At 43.8% G+C, this 12665-nt stretch overlaps 1 protein-coding gene across 3 annotated transcripts in view; it reads left to right on the top strand.

Annotated features, from left to right (window-relative positions):
- Nucleotides 1-12665, top strand: part of DIS3L2 (DIS3 like 3'-5' exoribonuclease 2) — a 164643-nt gene that overhangs the window by 99175 nt on the left and 52803 nt on the right. For all 3 annotated transcript variants that reach the window (XM_042878083.1, XM_042878085.1, XM_042878084.1), the window contains 2 exons: nt 4081-4193; nt 8931-9038. In XM_042878083.1, coding sequence (XP_042734017.1) covers nt 4081-4193; nt 8931-9038 — 221 coding nt within the window. The remainder of the gene's footprint in view (nt 1-4080; nt 4194-8930; nt 9039-12665) is intronic.

Here is a 12665-nt window from a genome sequence, read left to right as displayed (position 1 = left end):
AGAAGGGTTTGCTGCCGTCGTGTTAACTCACTGCTGTTCTGATATATTCAACCCAACTTTCTGATTCCTGGAGCAAATTCTTGATACAGCTTGCTGGGTTGACGGTTTTTATGGAACATTTACAGACTCAAAGGTCTTTCTCCTTTCTTCCAGTTCCTTCTTGGTAATCTTTTTTGTTTAGAGTTGTCTTTTGTACAAAAAAGAAGAAAGGTCTTTGAACTCTTTTGCTGTAGTACTTGAGATCATCAGTGAAGAAAAAAGAAACAGCTTGTTCTTTGTTCTTCTGTTAGGTGCCACACTTGAACCATTGTCCTTTGATTTTTAGCATCGTATCAGTGTTACGCACACAGGGTTTTGGAGTGAGTTCAAACAAACCGGATTCTCAGATCAAGGAGCTGAACCTTCTCTAAAGAAGCACAGCATTGTGCTGGGGGATGCAGCTTTGCCATTTGGTAAGCATTCGGAGGAGATCCAGGCTTCAAGAAACTTGGCGAATTTCAGGTCCGTTTCATTCTGCCATTCCAGCCACTCATGCTGTGGTCAGCAAAAAAGGAAATGGTCGTCTCTGCATGTAGTGTCACCACAAATCCCATCCATCCCTTTTGCAGAGAGTTTTGGCCTGGGAGTTTCTTTGGTCAGTGATTTGGCCAGCTATTTCCCTCTTCATACTTGCAGACCTCCTTTAAAATAATACTCCCCTCTGCTATCCATCTCTGCTGCCTGGTCTGCCTGTGCAAACTAGGCAAATAGGGTGCAGTTGGCCAATATACCACATGTTGCTCAATTCTAAACTGCATTGTCTATTGCTAATTGTCTCCCACTCTTTAGATTCATAGTGATGGAGTTCTGCACCCACCTTCAAATGAAATGATTTTAAATGAATGAAATTATGAGATCCTGAATGAAAGAAGCCCTCCGAGCACCTTGTTACAATAGATGCTCTCTTTTGCTCTTGCTTAAGTGTATCAGCTATATGAAGTGTCAGGCTTAATCCCCCACATATTCTTAAGCAGATACTCTAAGAAATTAAAAAGGTCATTAAAATAGTAGTGTATATCTAGTTTTAGGGCTTGTTGTGCAGCTTTAGGTTCATTGTAGAATTGTAAATTGGGTCAGACAAATGTGTGGTTTGTAACATACACCTTTCTGTGAGAAATTTAGATTGAAATCAGGATGGAGAACTACATGCCAAGATACGAAGCCTATGTTTGCTAGAGAAGTAGATTTTGTCATCAAAATGCGTGTGGAGTAGGCAGTATAGCAGTGTGTAGTGTCTGGTCCATGCATTGCCGACCCTTTCCTCTCTGTGGCAAGACTTTTTCAGTGTGGGAGGGTTTAACTCTCTTTTCCTTTCATTCAAGGCACATATTCTTTTTTCCTTGGGAAATAGCATAGGGCTTACAATGTGAAATGCTCCTTCTGTGTTTGTCATAAAAATTAATGAGACTGGAAAAACTGTTTGTGGACCTCGAAGAGAATCCTAGTGGAAGAACTTTGTAGATAGAGAAATACTATTCATTTTAATTGGCCAATAAACCAGGAGAGCACTAGAGAGCAGGTATTTCTGTGCAGGCTTAGGCCGGTATTTTCTGCAGCACATCCAGGGGAAATCAGATTAGTTGATCGCTGTCTGTATCTTCAGTTTTTCTTGGTCTGAGTTTGTTGGGGGATGAGGGAAATGGGGTGATTCATACTTGAGCAAGGCAAACCCAAGAGCTGCCAGTTTGCATTATGTCAATGTATGTAACAAAATATTTAGATAGAATTTCTATTAAAAGTTCAAAAGCAGGGGGCTCGTGCTGACCCCAGCTTTTAGAACCTCTGGTGGGAAACCTGAGTGAAATTCAACTCCGCACGACGTGTTTTCGTTGGCCAACTCCATGTTTTATTATCTCATGCAATGAGATCTTTTTTGGTTTGTCAATTTTCTACCGAGGACAAAAAGTTCATGTATGTAACAGCGCACATATTGAATTAAAGTGCGATTAAAGGCATGATGTAATGACCCCCTCTCCTTTCCTTTGGTCAATATTTGCCTGCAGGGTCAATACATTACAATATTGACTTCAAAGTGTTCAATATTTTTTTACCTTCTGAGTGCGTTGGCTTCAAGAGTGTGTAATATTAGACCTGTCGGTTGAACTGTTAGTCTAAGACTTACTGTTTAAGTAGTTTCAGGCTTGGATGCCTAATCCACGTAGAGCAGCTTTCAGGGCATCTGATAATATCACAACACAGCTGTAGGCAGCTTTCTGAGGTGAACCATTTAATCTGCAGCCTTTTCTCCCAGCTTTCTGAGTGGTGGAATTTGTCCCTTGGTGTGCAGTGGCATTATTGCCCTCTCCTCCTGCTGCCATGATATTTACTCTCTGCAGGACTTTCCAGCAACTATAGGTTATGTGGAAAAACCTAAACCCCAGTGCTCCCATCTTCCATGTGATTTTCTGCTCTATCAAGGGTACGAAAGCAGCAAGAAAATACTTATAGAGTACTTTGTGTATGTAAACACAGCTTAATAAAACTGACTGGAGGAGCTGTTGCAGGTTGTCCAGGAAAGTGGTAGAATCACTGTCCTTGGAGGTGCTCAAGAACCTTGGAGGTGTGGCACTGAGGAACGTGGTCACTGGGTCCAGTGGGGATGGGTTGGGGTTGGACTTGGTGATCTTAGAGGTCTTTTCCAAGCGTAATGACCTATGATTCACCTCTTCCCATTCCTGCTCTGCTGAAATCCAGCACTGTTACCCATTGGGTGCACACCGAGGCAGATACACTGCATAGTGACATCAGCTATTAACAATTTGTCCTTCAAAAATGTGACACTTGAGAGAAAGGCTTTGATAATATCCTTCGCAAGGTGTATAAACAAACAGGATTAGAACCAGGATGGTATCTTATTATGCTGTCTTTTTGGAAAAAACAGAAGAAAGAAAAAATATTTATAGATACCACAAAGTTAGTGAATTCCTCTAAAGAACTGAATGTTATAATTAGGAACCCGCCACACTTAGAACTATTCTACAAATAAGCACCTCAAATCTAGTCTCGTTCTTCCAGAGAAAACAAAGGTCAATGGGCTCCTTTGAGGATTAGCAGACCAGAATTTTTTGGACTGAAGTACTAATTACTTCCAAGGCTGAGGATGATCGCTACTTCCAAATTCAAATTATTGCTGAAACCTCACAATAAACTCAGTAATGCTCCTCTCTAGCCTAACTTTTGAATTAAGATACTTTCAGAGTAGACTGTAGTTGCAGGACAAAGAGCCTAATCTGAGGATAAAGCAGGATAACAGGGAGAATATTCTTGTGGAAGGCTGCATTTCTGCATAGCCTGATAATAAATTATTTAAGACTTCTGTGGACATCAGCAGCAATTTGCACTTGACCCAGAGAGAATTGGAAGCAAGTACAGATCTGAGATCCCAAGGCAGGCTCAAAACTTGGGTCCTGTACTGCCTGGGGGGTTGCAAGGTGGGGTCCCACATCCCATATCTGGCAGCAGCACTCACTATTATAAGCTCTTGGCTGTGAATACTTAGCCACATGGTTTTTAAAGGCTTGCACGCGTCCACCACTGCCTCTCATACGTGGATGTGGGATGAGGTAAGCTGTGGTCACAGTGGTGGTGAATTTGGTAGTTCTGAGAAACCATAGTTTTCATCTCAGATGGGAAGAGATGGATGGAAATACCATTTTTGTGAGCTATAGGCATAGCATATGGGGGAGAAGAGTCAGAGTATTTACATAGAATAATACAGAGAGATCAAAATGCAAAAGCATTCGGACTTGTCAGAATGATAAACAGATTTGTGAAAATCACATTGTCATTGTCTTTTCCTTTTCTTTACTGTCTCCCTAGCCCTGGTGGTACAGCTGGTATAGGACTCACACGTCACAAGAAATGTCTCCCAGAAGTGATCCGGCAGAAAATGCTGTGATCATAAAACTGTTTGTTTTTATTTTTTAATAATTTTCTTTTCCTCAGAAAAGTAACTTCTGGATTGAATTATTCCCTATTCCCCAGTTCCCTCAATGCCTGAATTTCTACCTGCAGCCTACTGACTTCCTTGTACGATTTCAGGGAACTTTGAAGTGGGTGTTCACATTGCGGATGTAAGCTACTTTGTACTGGAAGAAACAGCACTGGATAGAGTGGCGAGCGAGAGGGCAACGAGCGTCTATTTAGTGCAAAAGGTAGGAACGACTTTTCTTCTTTTCTTCTGAGCACTGTTTTTTCCTTTTACCTTTGCAAGTTTGTTTTCAGATGTCATCAATCAAAGTCTGGTTACTATTGCAAGAAAACTACAAAAATTGATGAACTGGTGTAGTCAAACACAAGACTTAATGCTATGCTGTCGCTCACCATGTCACTCGTGCTTAAAGGCATGTAGTTTTTTGGAAAGAAGGATTTTTTTTTAAATGAACATTTTTAATGAAAATGTAGCTAAATTCAAAAGTTAATTGTTCCTTCTAAGTGCTTTTTTTCCCCAAGCACCAGCCATGTGTGATGCCTACAATAAGTTACATGTTACCTTTTCACATCCATTATCTCCAACTGCTCTTCACCTGCCTTGGCCTCTCAGCCAGGGATAGTGTTTTGCTCCCTCTACTGCCTTGCAGAGAATGCATTTTAAGAGTACAAACCAGGTTAGATTGTTAAAGCACAACGTTGGTCACTATTTTAATTGCAGTAGATGAAAAGGAGCAAGAGGATGGGCAAAGGAAAGCAGCCAGCAGTCTGAAAACAAGATGGTAGTGTGACTCTTGTAGAAAATATGCTTTCCTTTGATGGAATTGTTTCCTAAGACAGCTGTGATTCTGCTAGAGGTTAGCACCATGCTAATCCTCCCAAAGAAGTTAAGTAAGCCACATATTTAATTTTCCTGAGACATGTATCCAGAAGGGGAGTTATTGTGTAATTGCTAGCGGTCTATTCAATAAAAGTCAAAAGTTTTTGAAATAAGAGTGTATCAAATTTTAAGAAGCGAGAAAACCTAAACAGTTTCCTCTTTTCTGGCACATCCCTTAGTGTTATTTTAGGTGTGAAGCAGCTCGAATGAGAGGTCAGCCATAAATCTGTGTAATATTTTATTGGTACTATTTTATACTCGAGATCAAAGACGTGATCTGTAAGTCTATCTCCATGCTGAGTCCCAGGGCTTCGAGACATTCACTTCTGACACCAGCAGGTTGTCGGGGTGTTGATATTTTGATAATCTCAGGCTGAGTAACAAAGAGTTGCTCAAAATCTGAATTCATGGAAGTGTTGATATAACTCTTAAGCAGAAATCTTGGCTCATAAACAAATTGCCTATTTCCTCTGAGTGTCTGTTAGTGTGTAAGCAATAGGCTTGCTGAGCCCGCCCCATTGTTAGACCTTGGCACCCTCCTCCTGGTGCTGGGGTGGGCGCTCCTGGTTGATGCAGTCCCTCCCCATAGGATCCATGGGAGAGATGAGGTCACCCCAGGAGTCAACAGTGGTTGTACCAACCAGCAGGGCAGTTGCAGAATGGGATTATTTGAGACGAGCAAAACTGTCTGTGTGGCTTTTGAAAATGAGGAGTTTGTTCTCTTTTCCCTGCTGGTCTGATTGATTTTTTTCCTCCTCTGTTCCTTGCAAAACTGCTCCACAAGTCCAGTGAGCAGAGCCGCCCTGGCTACTGGGCTCTGCACTTGGCCAGTGAGTGTCGTGGCTGCAGCAGATGGTTCTGATTTCAGAGGCAATGTGAAGTTTTATCACCCCGGTATTTATGCTCCCAAGGAACAAATCTAAGGCTGGAAATTCGCACTTGGATGCTGGAAATGCTTTGCTAGCCTAAGAGGCAAAGCAAAAACAAAAAAAAAACAGCCCAAAGGGCTCTTGCAAGCAGGAGGTTGGATAGATGTTTCTGTGCCTGAAATGACTCCTCCATCTGAGGTCTAACTGTTAAGTACATTGCAGGCCATGGTAAGAAGGCCAGGCGTTTTATAAGCCCAGGGTGACGGTGCTGTAGGAAACCCCCTGCAGTGCCTTGTCCAACTTTGGCTTTTCCCCTGCCTGGCTGTGCAAGGGGCTGGCAGGGCTGGAGCTCTGCTGCTCCGGCCAGGTACAGCAGCAGTGGGCCTAAGGAGATTTCACACAGAGAGAAATGTGGTCTGATTTGAAATGCAGACTTGCAACTGTGAGCCTGGTGGATATCAGCCTTTTGCTGGAAGAAGTGCCCATTTCGTATCCCTTGGGTCCTGCTAGGCTGGTGGGAAGAGATGATGTCTTTTATTGGTCTGAGTGAGAGATGGGCTTGGAAACCAGACAGCACAAGCCTTTCTACAGCCCTTGATTCTAGGATATGTTCAGTAAAAAGGATTTCCGAGGGCTGCGGGTCCTTTATTTCCATGGTGAAAGTTTTTTCCCTAGCCCTTCTGGACTGCTCTAACTGCACTTCTAGGTCCAGCTACTTTTACGCACCCCCTGCTCCCAGCTTTTTTGAGGTGATGCCATGCAACCCTGCTATCTTGTAAAACTTCCATGGGCGTTACAGGCATGCTTAAGGAAATCTCCTCTCATCCTGCGTCTCTTTCAGAAAGAGATGAAAATAATCCTATTGCAACGGTTCCTTCGGGGCAGCCCCTGGGATAACATCTCACTCTCTGAATTTGACACAATTGTGATGTCTTTGTACATTAAATGCTGGGCTTGCAACTACTAAGAATCCTTTTTGACTGTGACTGAATCACACTGAGGATCAGGCCAGAAGAGGAAATTCTTGCTGTCTTTGGAGACTTCTTGCCTGGGTTAAGTTGCTTTGCCTGAAGTTTCTTCCCTGCAAAACAAGGGTGACATGGGTTGGAGCTTCTCCTTTTAACAGTAGGTTTGTTATAGCTAATTTCTCAGTGAGCACTTAGCACTGTAATTATGATCTGAGTTAAAGCTTTGCTTGTGTTTCACATCATTGAAAGCCCTTCCGTAGAATTATAGCCTCTTGAATTGGATATTAATCCTGCTCAAGTACACTTAAAACACGCATCCTGTTGTTTCACTCGGGCTGTTCTTTGTGGATGGGCTTTCATGTTTCATGTCGGCGTTTTGCTAGCAGACTGTTATTGCCTCAGGAGAAGTGAAGGGAGAGGATGTGCAAAGGCATGAAGATATTCAGTAAGTACAGAACATCATCTCTGGGAGCCAAAAAATTAATCATAAGGCAAATGGGGAGAGATGGAGGCAGATGCTTGTAACAGCATCCTTAATTTGGATGGGAAAGGGTTGGGAGCTTTTATTAAATTGCCAGCACGTTGTTCACTGTGACCTGAGCTTCGGGGTCTCATGGAGGTCATGGGCAATCCTAGACAGGCAGGGATAGTCTAGAAAGCTATTTTCTCTCCTTTCTGCTACAGGCTGGCATCGCTTGGGCTACATTTATAACCCTGTGGCGTGGGCCCTTCCAGGCAGCATGGCAGCCCTCACGTACCAAATCTGTCAGTTATGAATGTATGAGTATTGTTAATGTGCTTTGCACAACTGGAATAACAGAGCTGACAGCCTTTGTGTTGCGGGAAACAGCTTATCATAATGTGTGCCCTGTGACCTCCCAGCTGAACCGGCGCTGCTGATTCATGTTGAAAGGGACTCCTTGATAGTTGGAGACCGTACAGTTAACCTCTTGGCATTAATATACAGTGCAATTAGAATGGATTTATGGCCATCACCCGGTGCCAAACCACAAATGTGATTAAATATTTTAGGAGTCTTTCCTTCAAAGCAAAAGGTAAATATCAACTGTGTGCACTTAAGGAGAAAATGGGCGTCTGAGACTTTTTTTTCTTCTTCTGTGTTGAAGAGCAGTTGTTTCCTTCACACCCAGATGTAAAGCGTTGTCTGTGAAATCACCAGATCCATGCGACAGAGTTTGGAAGAGCTGGGGTTGCTGCTGTTCCTGTGCTGTATGGTGCACAGTAGAGCAGTCAAAAGTAAGGTGAATTAAATAGCTGAAATATCTTTGTGGCAAACTTGTGTAGAGCATTTCTCTCCGTGCTTCTCTGGAAAGTACCAGCCCACCTTACCACCCAGAGTAGAACCAGGAAGCAGGTACTTCTTCTTTGAGGGCACTTACTGCTTCCTTATAAAGGTAAATAATGAGAAGAGAAATGAGAATGTTGAGCTATAAATAATTAGGTTTGCTTCATTAAACTGCTTCTAAATATTGGCTTTACTTCTGGCTTCACATGGGAAATAACTCAGGGAAGGCAGAAAGACTTGGAGCTCCTCAGCTTTGCTATAGTGTGAATATGTGATGAGGCACTGGCACAGGCTGCCCATGGAGGTGAAGGAGTCACCATCCCTGGGGCTGTTCAGGAGATGTGGCACTGAGGGACGTGGTTATGGGCATGGTGGGGATGGGCTGAGGTTGGAGTTGACCATCTTAGAGGTCTTTTCCAACCTTAATGATTCCATGATTATACGTTCTGCACTTTTGCTTTGCTGCTGCAGTCGTGTGAGTAATATGTAGTTTGGAAATTCAGTGATCAACAGCTGCAATATTGATTGGTTGTAAGGAATTAGAGCGCAAGCGAAAACATCTCTGCCAGGAATTTCTGTTGGCTGACATTCTGTTCAAGCAGAGCTTAACACAGGAAAATAGTAATTGTTCTCCTTCTGTTTGCAAACACCGTGTTCAGTAGTCACAGAACAGGTGCTTTTGTTTATCTCCCCAACATCTATGCATTCCTGTCTGTGCTGCAAAGCACAGCTCAATCCTTATTAGAGCCGTGCACGCTCCTGTGATGCATGGGAGAAATTTCATTTACGCTTTGCAGAAAGCAGCCTCAGACTTGCATTACTTGCCTGGTGCAGTCATTAGTGGCAAAGCAAAAGGTGCAGTTCCCAAATCCAAGCTCTTCAGGTTCTTACTGACATCACGATGCTTCTTCAGCACTGAGTTTCCTCTTCTCTTTTAGGTGATCCCAATGCTTCCCAAGCTGCTCTGTGAGGAGCTGTGCAGTCTCAATCCCATGCGAGACCGGCTGACGTTCTCTGTGATGTGGAAGGTGACTCCAAAAGGCAAGGTAAGTCAAGCAGCAAAGCAGGCATCCTGCTCATCAGTCCTGCCTCAGTGGCCAGAACCTAACCTTGCAAACAGAGTGGTAAAAATGCCACCCCATAACTGCCAGCTGGATAGCAAGGGACTTATTGGAGAGCAGTAACAGAGGATGTAGGACTGTCCCTATATCTTGTCTTACTGATGACTGCAAAAATCTCACAACGTGGTAGGAAAAGGAAGAGCATTTGTATGAATGTTAGAAATGGAGGATTTCCAGCTCCGTGCCAGGTCACTCATACAGTTAATATCATATTTCCAGCAGTCAGGCACAGCTAGTAGTCTGGGACAAGATGTTTCTCCCTGAATCCAACCCTGCATTGTGCTTGCAGGCAGTTGTGCTCTGCGGTGGATAAGGATCCCTCTGTGGTCTCCCTGGTAAACAGAGTCTTTTATTCCTCATCTGTGCTGCAAATTACATTGATACATGTAAAGTGTGATAGCTCTTCAGCAAAGGCACAGCTCCATCCCCTACATGCTGTATTATTCCTGGAGATCAGCTGTGCAGCAAGCTGCCTTCAACTCTCTTGATTTCTCTCCCTCTCCTACAATCTTAGTAACAGCCCGGCAATCTCCTCTGTGGTGATCGTTGGGTCCATGCTGCCCTAATGGATACTGAATCTTCTTTTATGCTTTAACAAAATGTGGTTTCAGTCCTGTATCTGTGTCTCTCCAGCTCTGGCACTGAAGTGGATTTTATTTGTTCACCGTGAAAAAGATTTCGCTTCCTGTAGCGGCAGCATGGTTACTCCTGGGACCTTCTAATTGTTGCTACTTGGTGGGGCTTTTATTGACTCTGAGTGCTCTTTGGACAGCTAATAGTCAAGTCTTAATTAAAATAAGCTTTTAATTAAATTCTGTCTCTTATTCCCTGCAATGTACCCACTATTTGCTTTTCAAATAGCATTCGTATTTGACCCTGTATGGCCAGTAAGGAGGTAGGAGGACCACAGCACCAAGCTTTGCCTATGGAGGTGACTGATCCCAGCAGAAGCAGTGCTCTGGGACACGACCTGGGGAAGCAGACTGCATGCAGGTATCTGAGCAGCCGGGTTTCTCCTTGGAGGCTTTGCAGGGATGGCAGCCTTGGCTGAAGTCAGTTGATGCAAAGAGGAGCTTGTCTCTGAGGTGGGACAGAATAGATCTCCTGCGTTTCCCCTCTGAGCTCCCACTGTCAGTGCTCCAAAGCAAGTACGTCCAGAGCCTGTGCATCTCCCAGGGAAAAGACAGCAGGTTCCTCTCCTGAATGCAGCTGTTGGTAGAATTTTTGTTTAATGTTTCTTATAGAAAAGTAATGCCAGGCTCAGCTTTTGCATTCTGGAGTTGTCATCAGGAGTGTAACACCAGGAGTGTAACAAAATTTTGCCTGAGCAGTACTCCACGTAGCTCCATGGACTCCAGTGGGACAGTGTGGCGTGATGTGTCTGGGATGACTTTCCAAGGGCAAAGGCATTAGCTGTATTGCTGAGCCTGTGCTGCTGTTCAGATGCAGAGCTGGGCGTTTTTAGGAACAGTGTGGCACGTTCTTGTTTGGAACCTGTTTGCAGTCACCAGAAAGATATTACATCTTTCTTTATATATTATATTACAAACAAACGATGGAACTCTTCTTTTTGTTACTGTCTGCTGATGTTTTGAAGCACAATCTGAATGTAGCCTGAGATCTGACATTCTTGTTCTGTTCCTGGGGCTCAATATGCTGCATCTCTCATCTTACAAGGAAGTGAGTGGAGCTCTGAAATATTTGGCCTCCTCTGAGCAAGCAGAAAAATAAGATTTTGTTGAAAGCTTCAAGTTCAGGCAGCAAAGTGGAAATCCGGTTCATTGCCTCCTGCTAGGAACAGAGCAAGTTCTTGGAAATCAGTGACCAAAAGCACCGTGTATTGTCAGACCTGGCTTGCACTGCTAGCCCAGGGACTGGAGAAAGTGCTCCTTCTCAGAGAGTTTGGCACACATGAGCTGATAGTGCCATTTGGTGCAGAAGTTAATAGCTGGAAGTGCAGAAGTTAATAGCAGGAGATGTAGCAGCTGACAGGAAATAGGAGCAGCATCTGAAAGCGTTTGAACAGCAAGTTGAAAAGTGTTGCCTATTGCAATTGGAGGTTCTGTAGAAGTGCTCAGCTCAAGTGAAGGCTGCTCAGCCTTTCTCAGCAAGGAACTTTCTTGGTGCCTGACTACCATCCCTGCACTGTAAGTCTGAAGTAACTGTTACCAGCTAACTAATAATTTGAAAAGTCAGTCTCAAAGTGCAGATCAGCTTCTTCCATATCACAGCCCTTGGTTGTTTAATATCAGGAGATTTTGGGTATCTGGCAGATGTCATCAGATGTTGCTGACCTTTCAGATATGGATCCCTCATCACTGCAAGAAGCCTAACCACACTGAATGGGATGCAACAGAGCATGGAGCAGGTGCTGCCAGGAATTTTGCAGCACCTTTCTGACCAGCTTGGTGCCTTTCTCTTCCTTTGTTTGTCCTTGTGTGTAGGTAGGGGTCACACACGCAATAACCATGAGCTGAGGATCTGAGCACTTCACATCACAAGGTACCACTTGCTGCATCCTGTCCATCAGGACACTTTCTTATTGAAAATGAGCTTAAATGTCCTGAGACTTTCAGAGATCTGAGCTGTACTGTACTTACAGTAGGGGGCATGGGGAGGGAGACAGCAGAGATGTCTTGGGGATTCAGTCCTTTCTTTTTAAGAGAAAAAGCAATGTCCTTGAAGAGTCTGTTTTACAGATGGCTGTGCTTCACAGACACTGTCACTTGCAGGATTTACCTTATTCTCTTGTGCTGATGAAGTGGTAAGGTGGTACTTGTACCTAACACAGAATTACAATTCTCCACTCATTGGCTGAGCGCTTGTGCTTTGAATGGTTGATCACAGGCTGCATCCCTCTCCAGAGCCCTCCTCCTGCCAGTGCTCTTGACTTTTCTGAAGAGCATTCAGCCCTTTGTTCCTCTGCACCTTCTCACTGGTTAGATGAGCTTTTGAGTTCTTATATATCCCTTCTGCACTAAGGAATAATTCTGAATCGCTTCTTTCACACTGGTTTTCTCGTATGGAGCTTAAAATGGGAGTGACTTCTGCTTAAAATTTTGTAAGTGATTTTTCCATGATTTTCCTCTAGATTCTGAAATTATTTTGGGAGCTTAAAACACTTCCTGGCTTGAGTTTGGTCTCACACCATAAGCTTATTAGGAGAACTAAGGGATCAGTGGCAGTCCATCTTTCCTCCAGACCCACCAAAATCCTATTCATGCACTTTCACAAATGCCAGGCAGACGCTACAGTCCCTGTAGCTTTGTGTGAATGTGACCACACAGCAGTCCTTTAGGGCCAGCCCCTCGTGCCCAATCTCCAAGCAATCTTCTGTTTTCAGATAAGAGATCCTTCTTTGCATGTGCAGGTATCTCTGTCTGTTGCCACCCCTGCATTTATTGAGCTTTGAGTCTGCTAGCTGGTTTCTGATGTAGTTCTTTATCAAAGAGGGAATCCAGGTAGGGGGAGAAGACTGGGGCCATTTCCAGTGTGAGAGAAAGACTATCATGCCTATACACATTGCTAGAGAATCTAAAGAGCCTTCTGATT

This window comes from Lagopus leucura, unplaced genomic scaffold (assembly GCF_019238085.1).
Source record: "Lagopus leucura isolate 7727_CA_CO unplaced genomic scaffold, USGS_WTPT01 Super-Scaffold_100021, whole genome shotgun sequence".
Classification (NCBI taxonomy): Eukaryota; Metazoa; Chordata; class Aves; order Galliformes; family Phasianidae; genus Lagopus; species Lagopus leucura.
The sequence above is the reverse complement of the archived record's forward strand: the minus strand, read 5'-3'. Positions and strand labels throughout refer to the sequence as shown.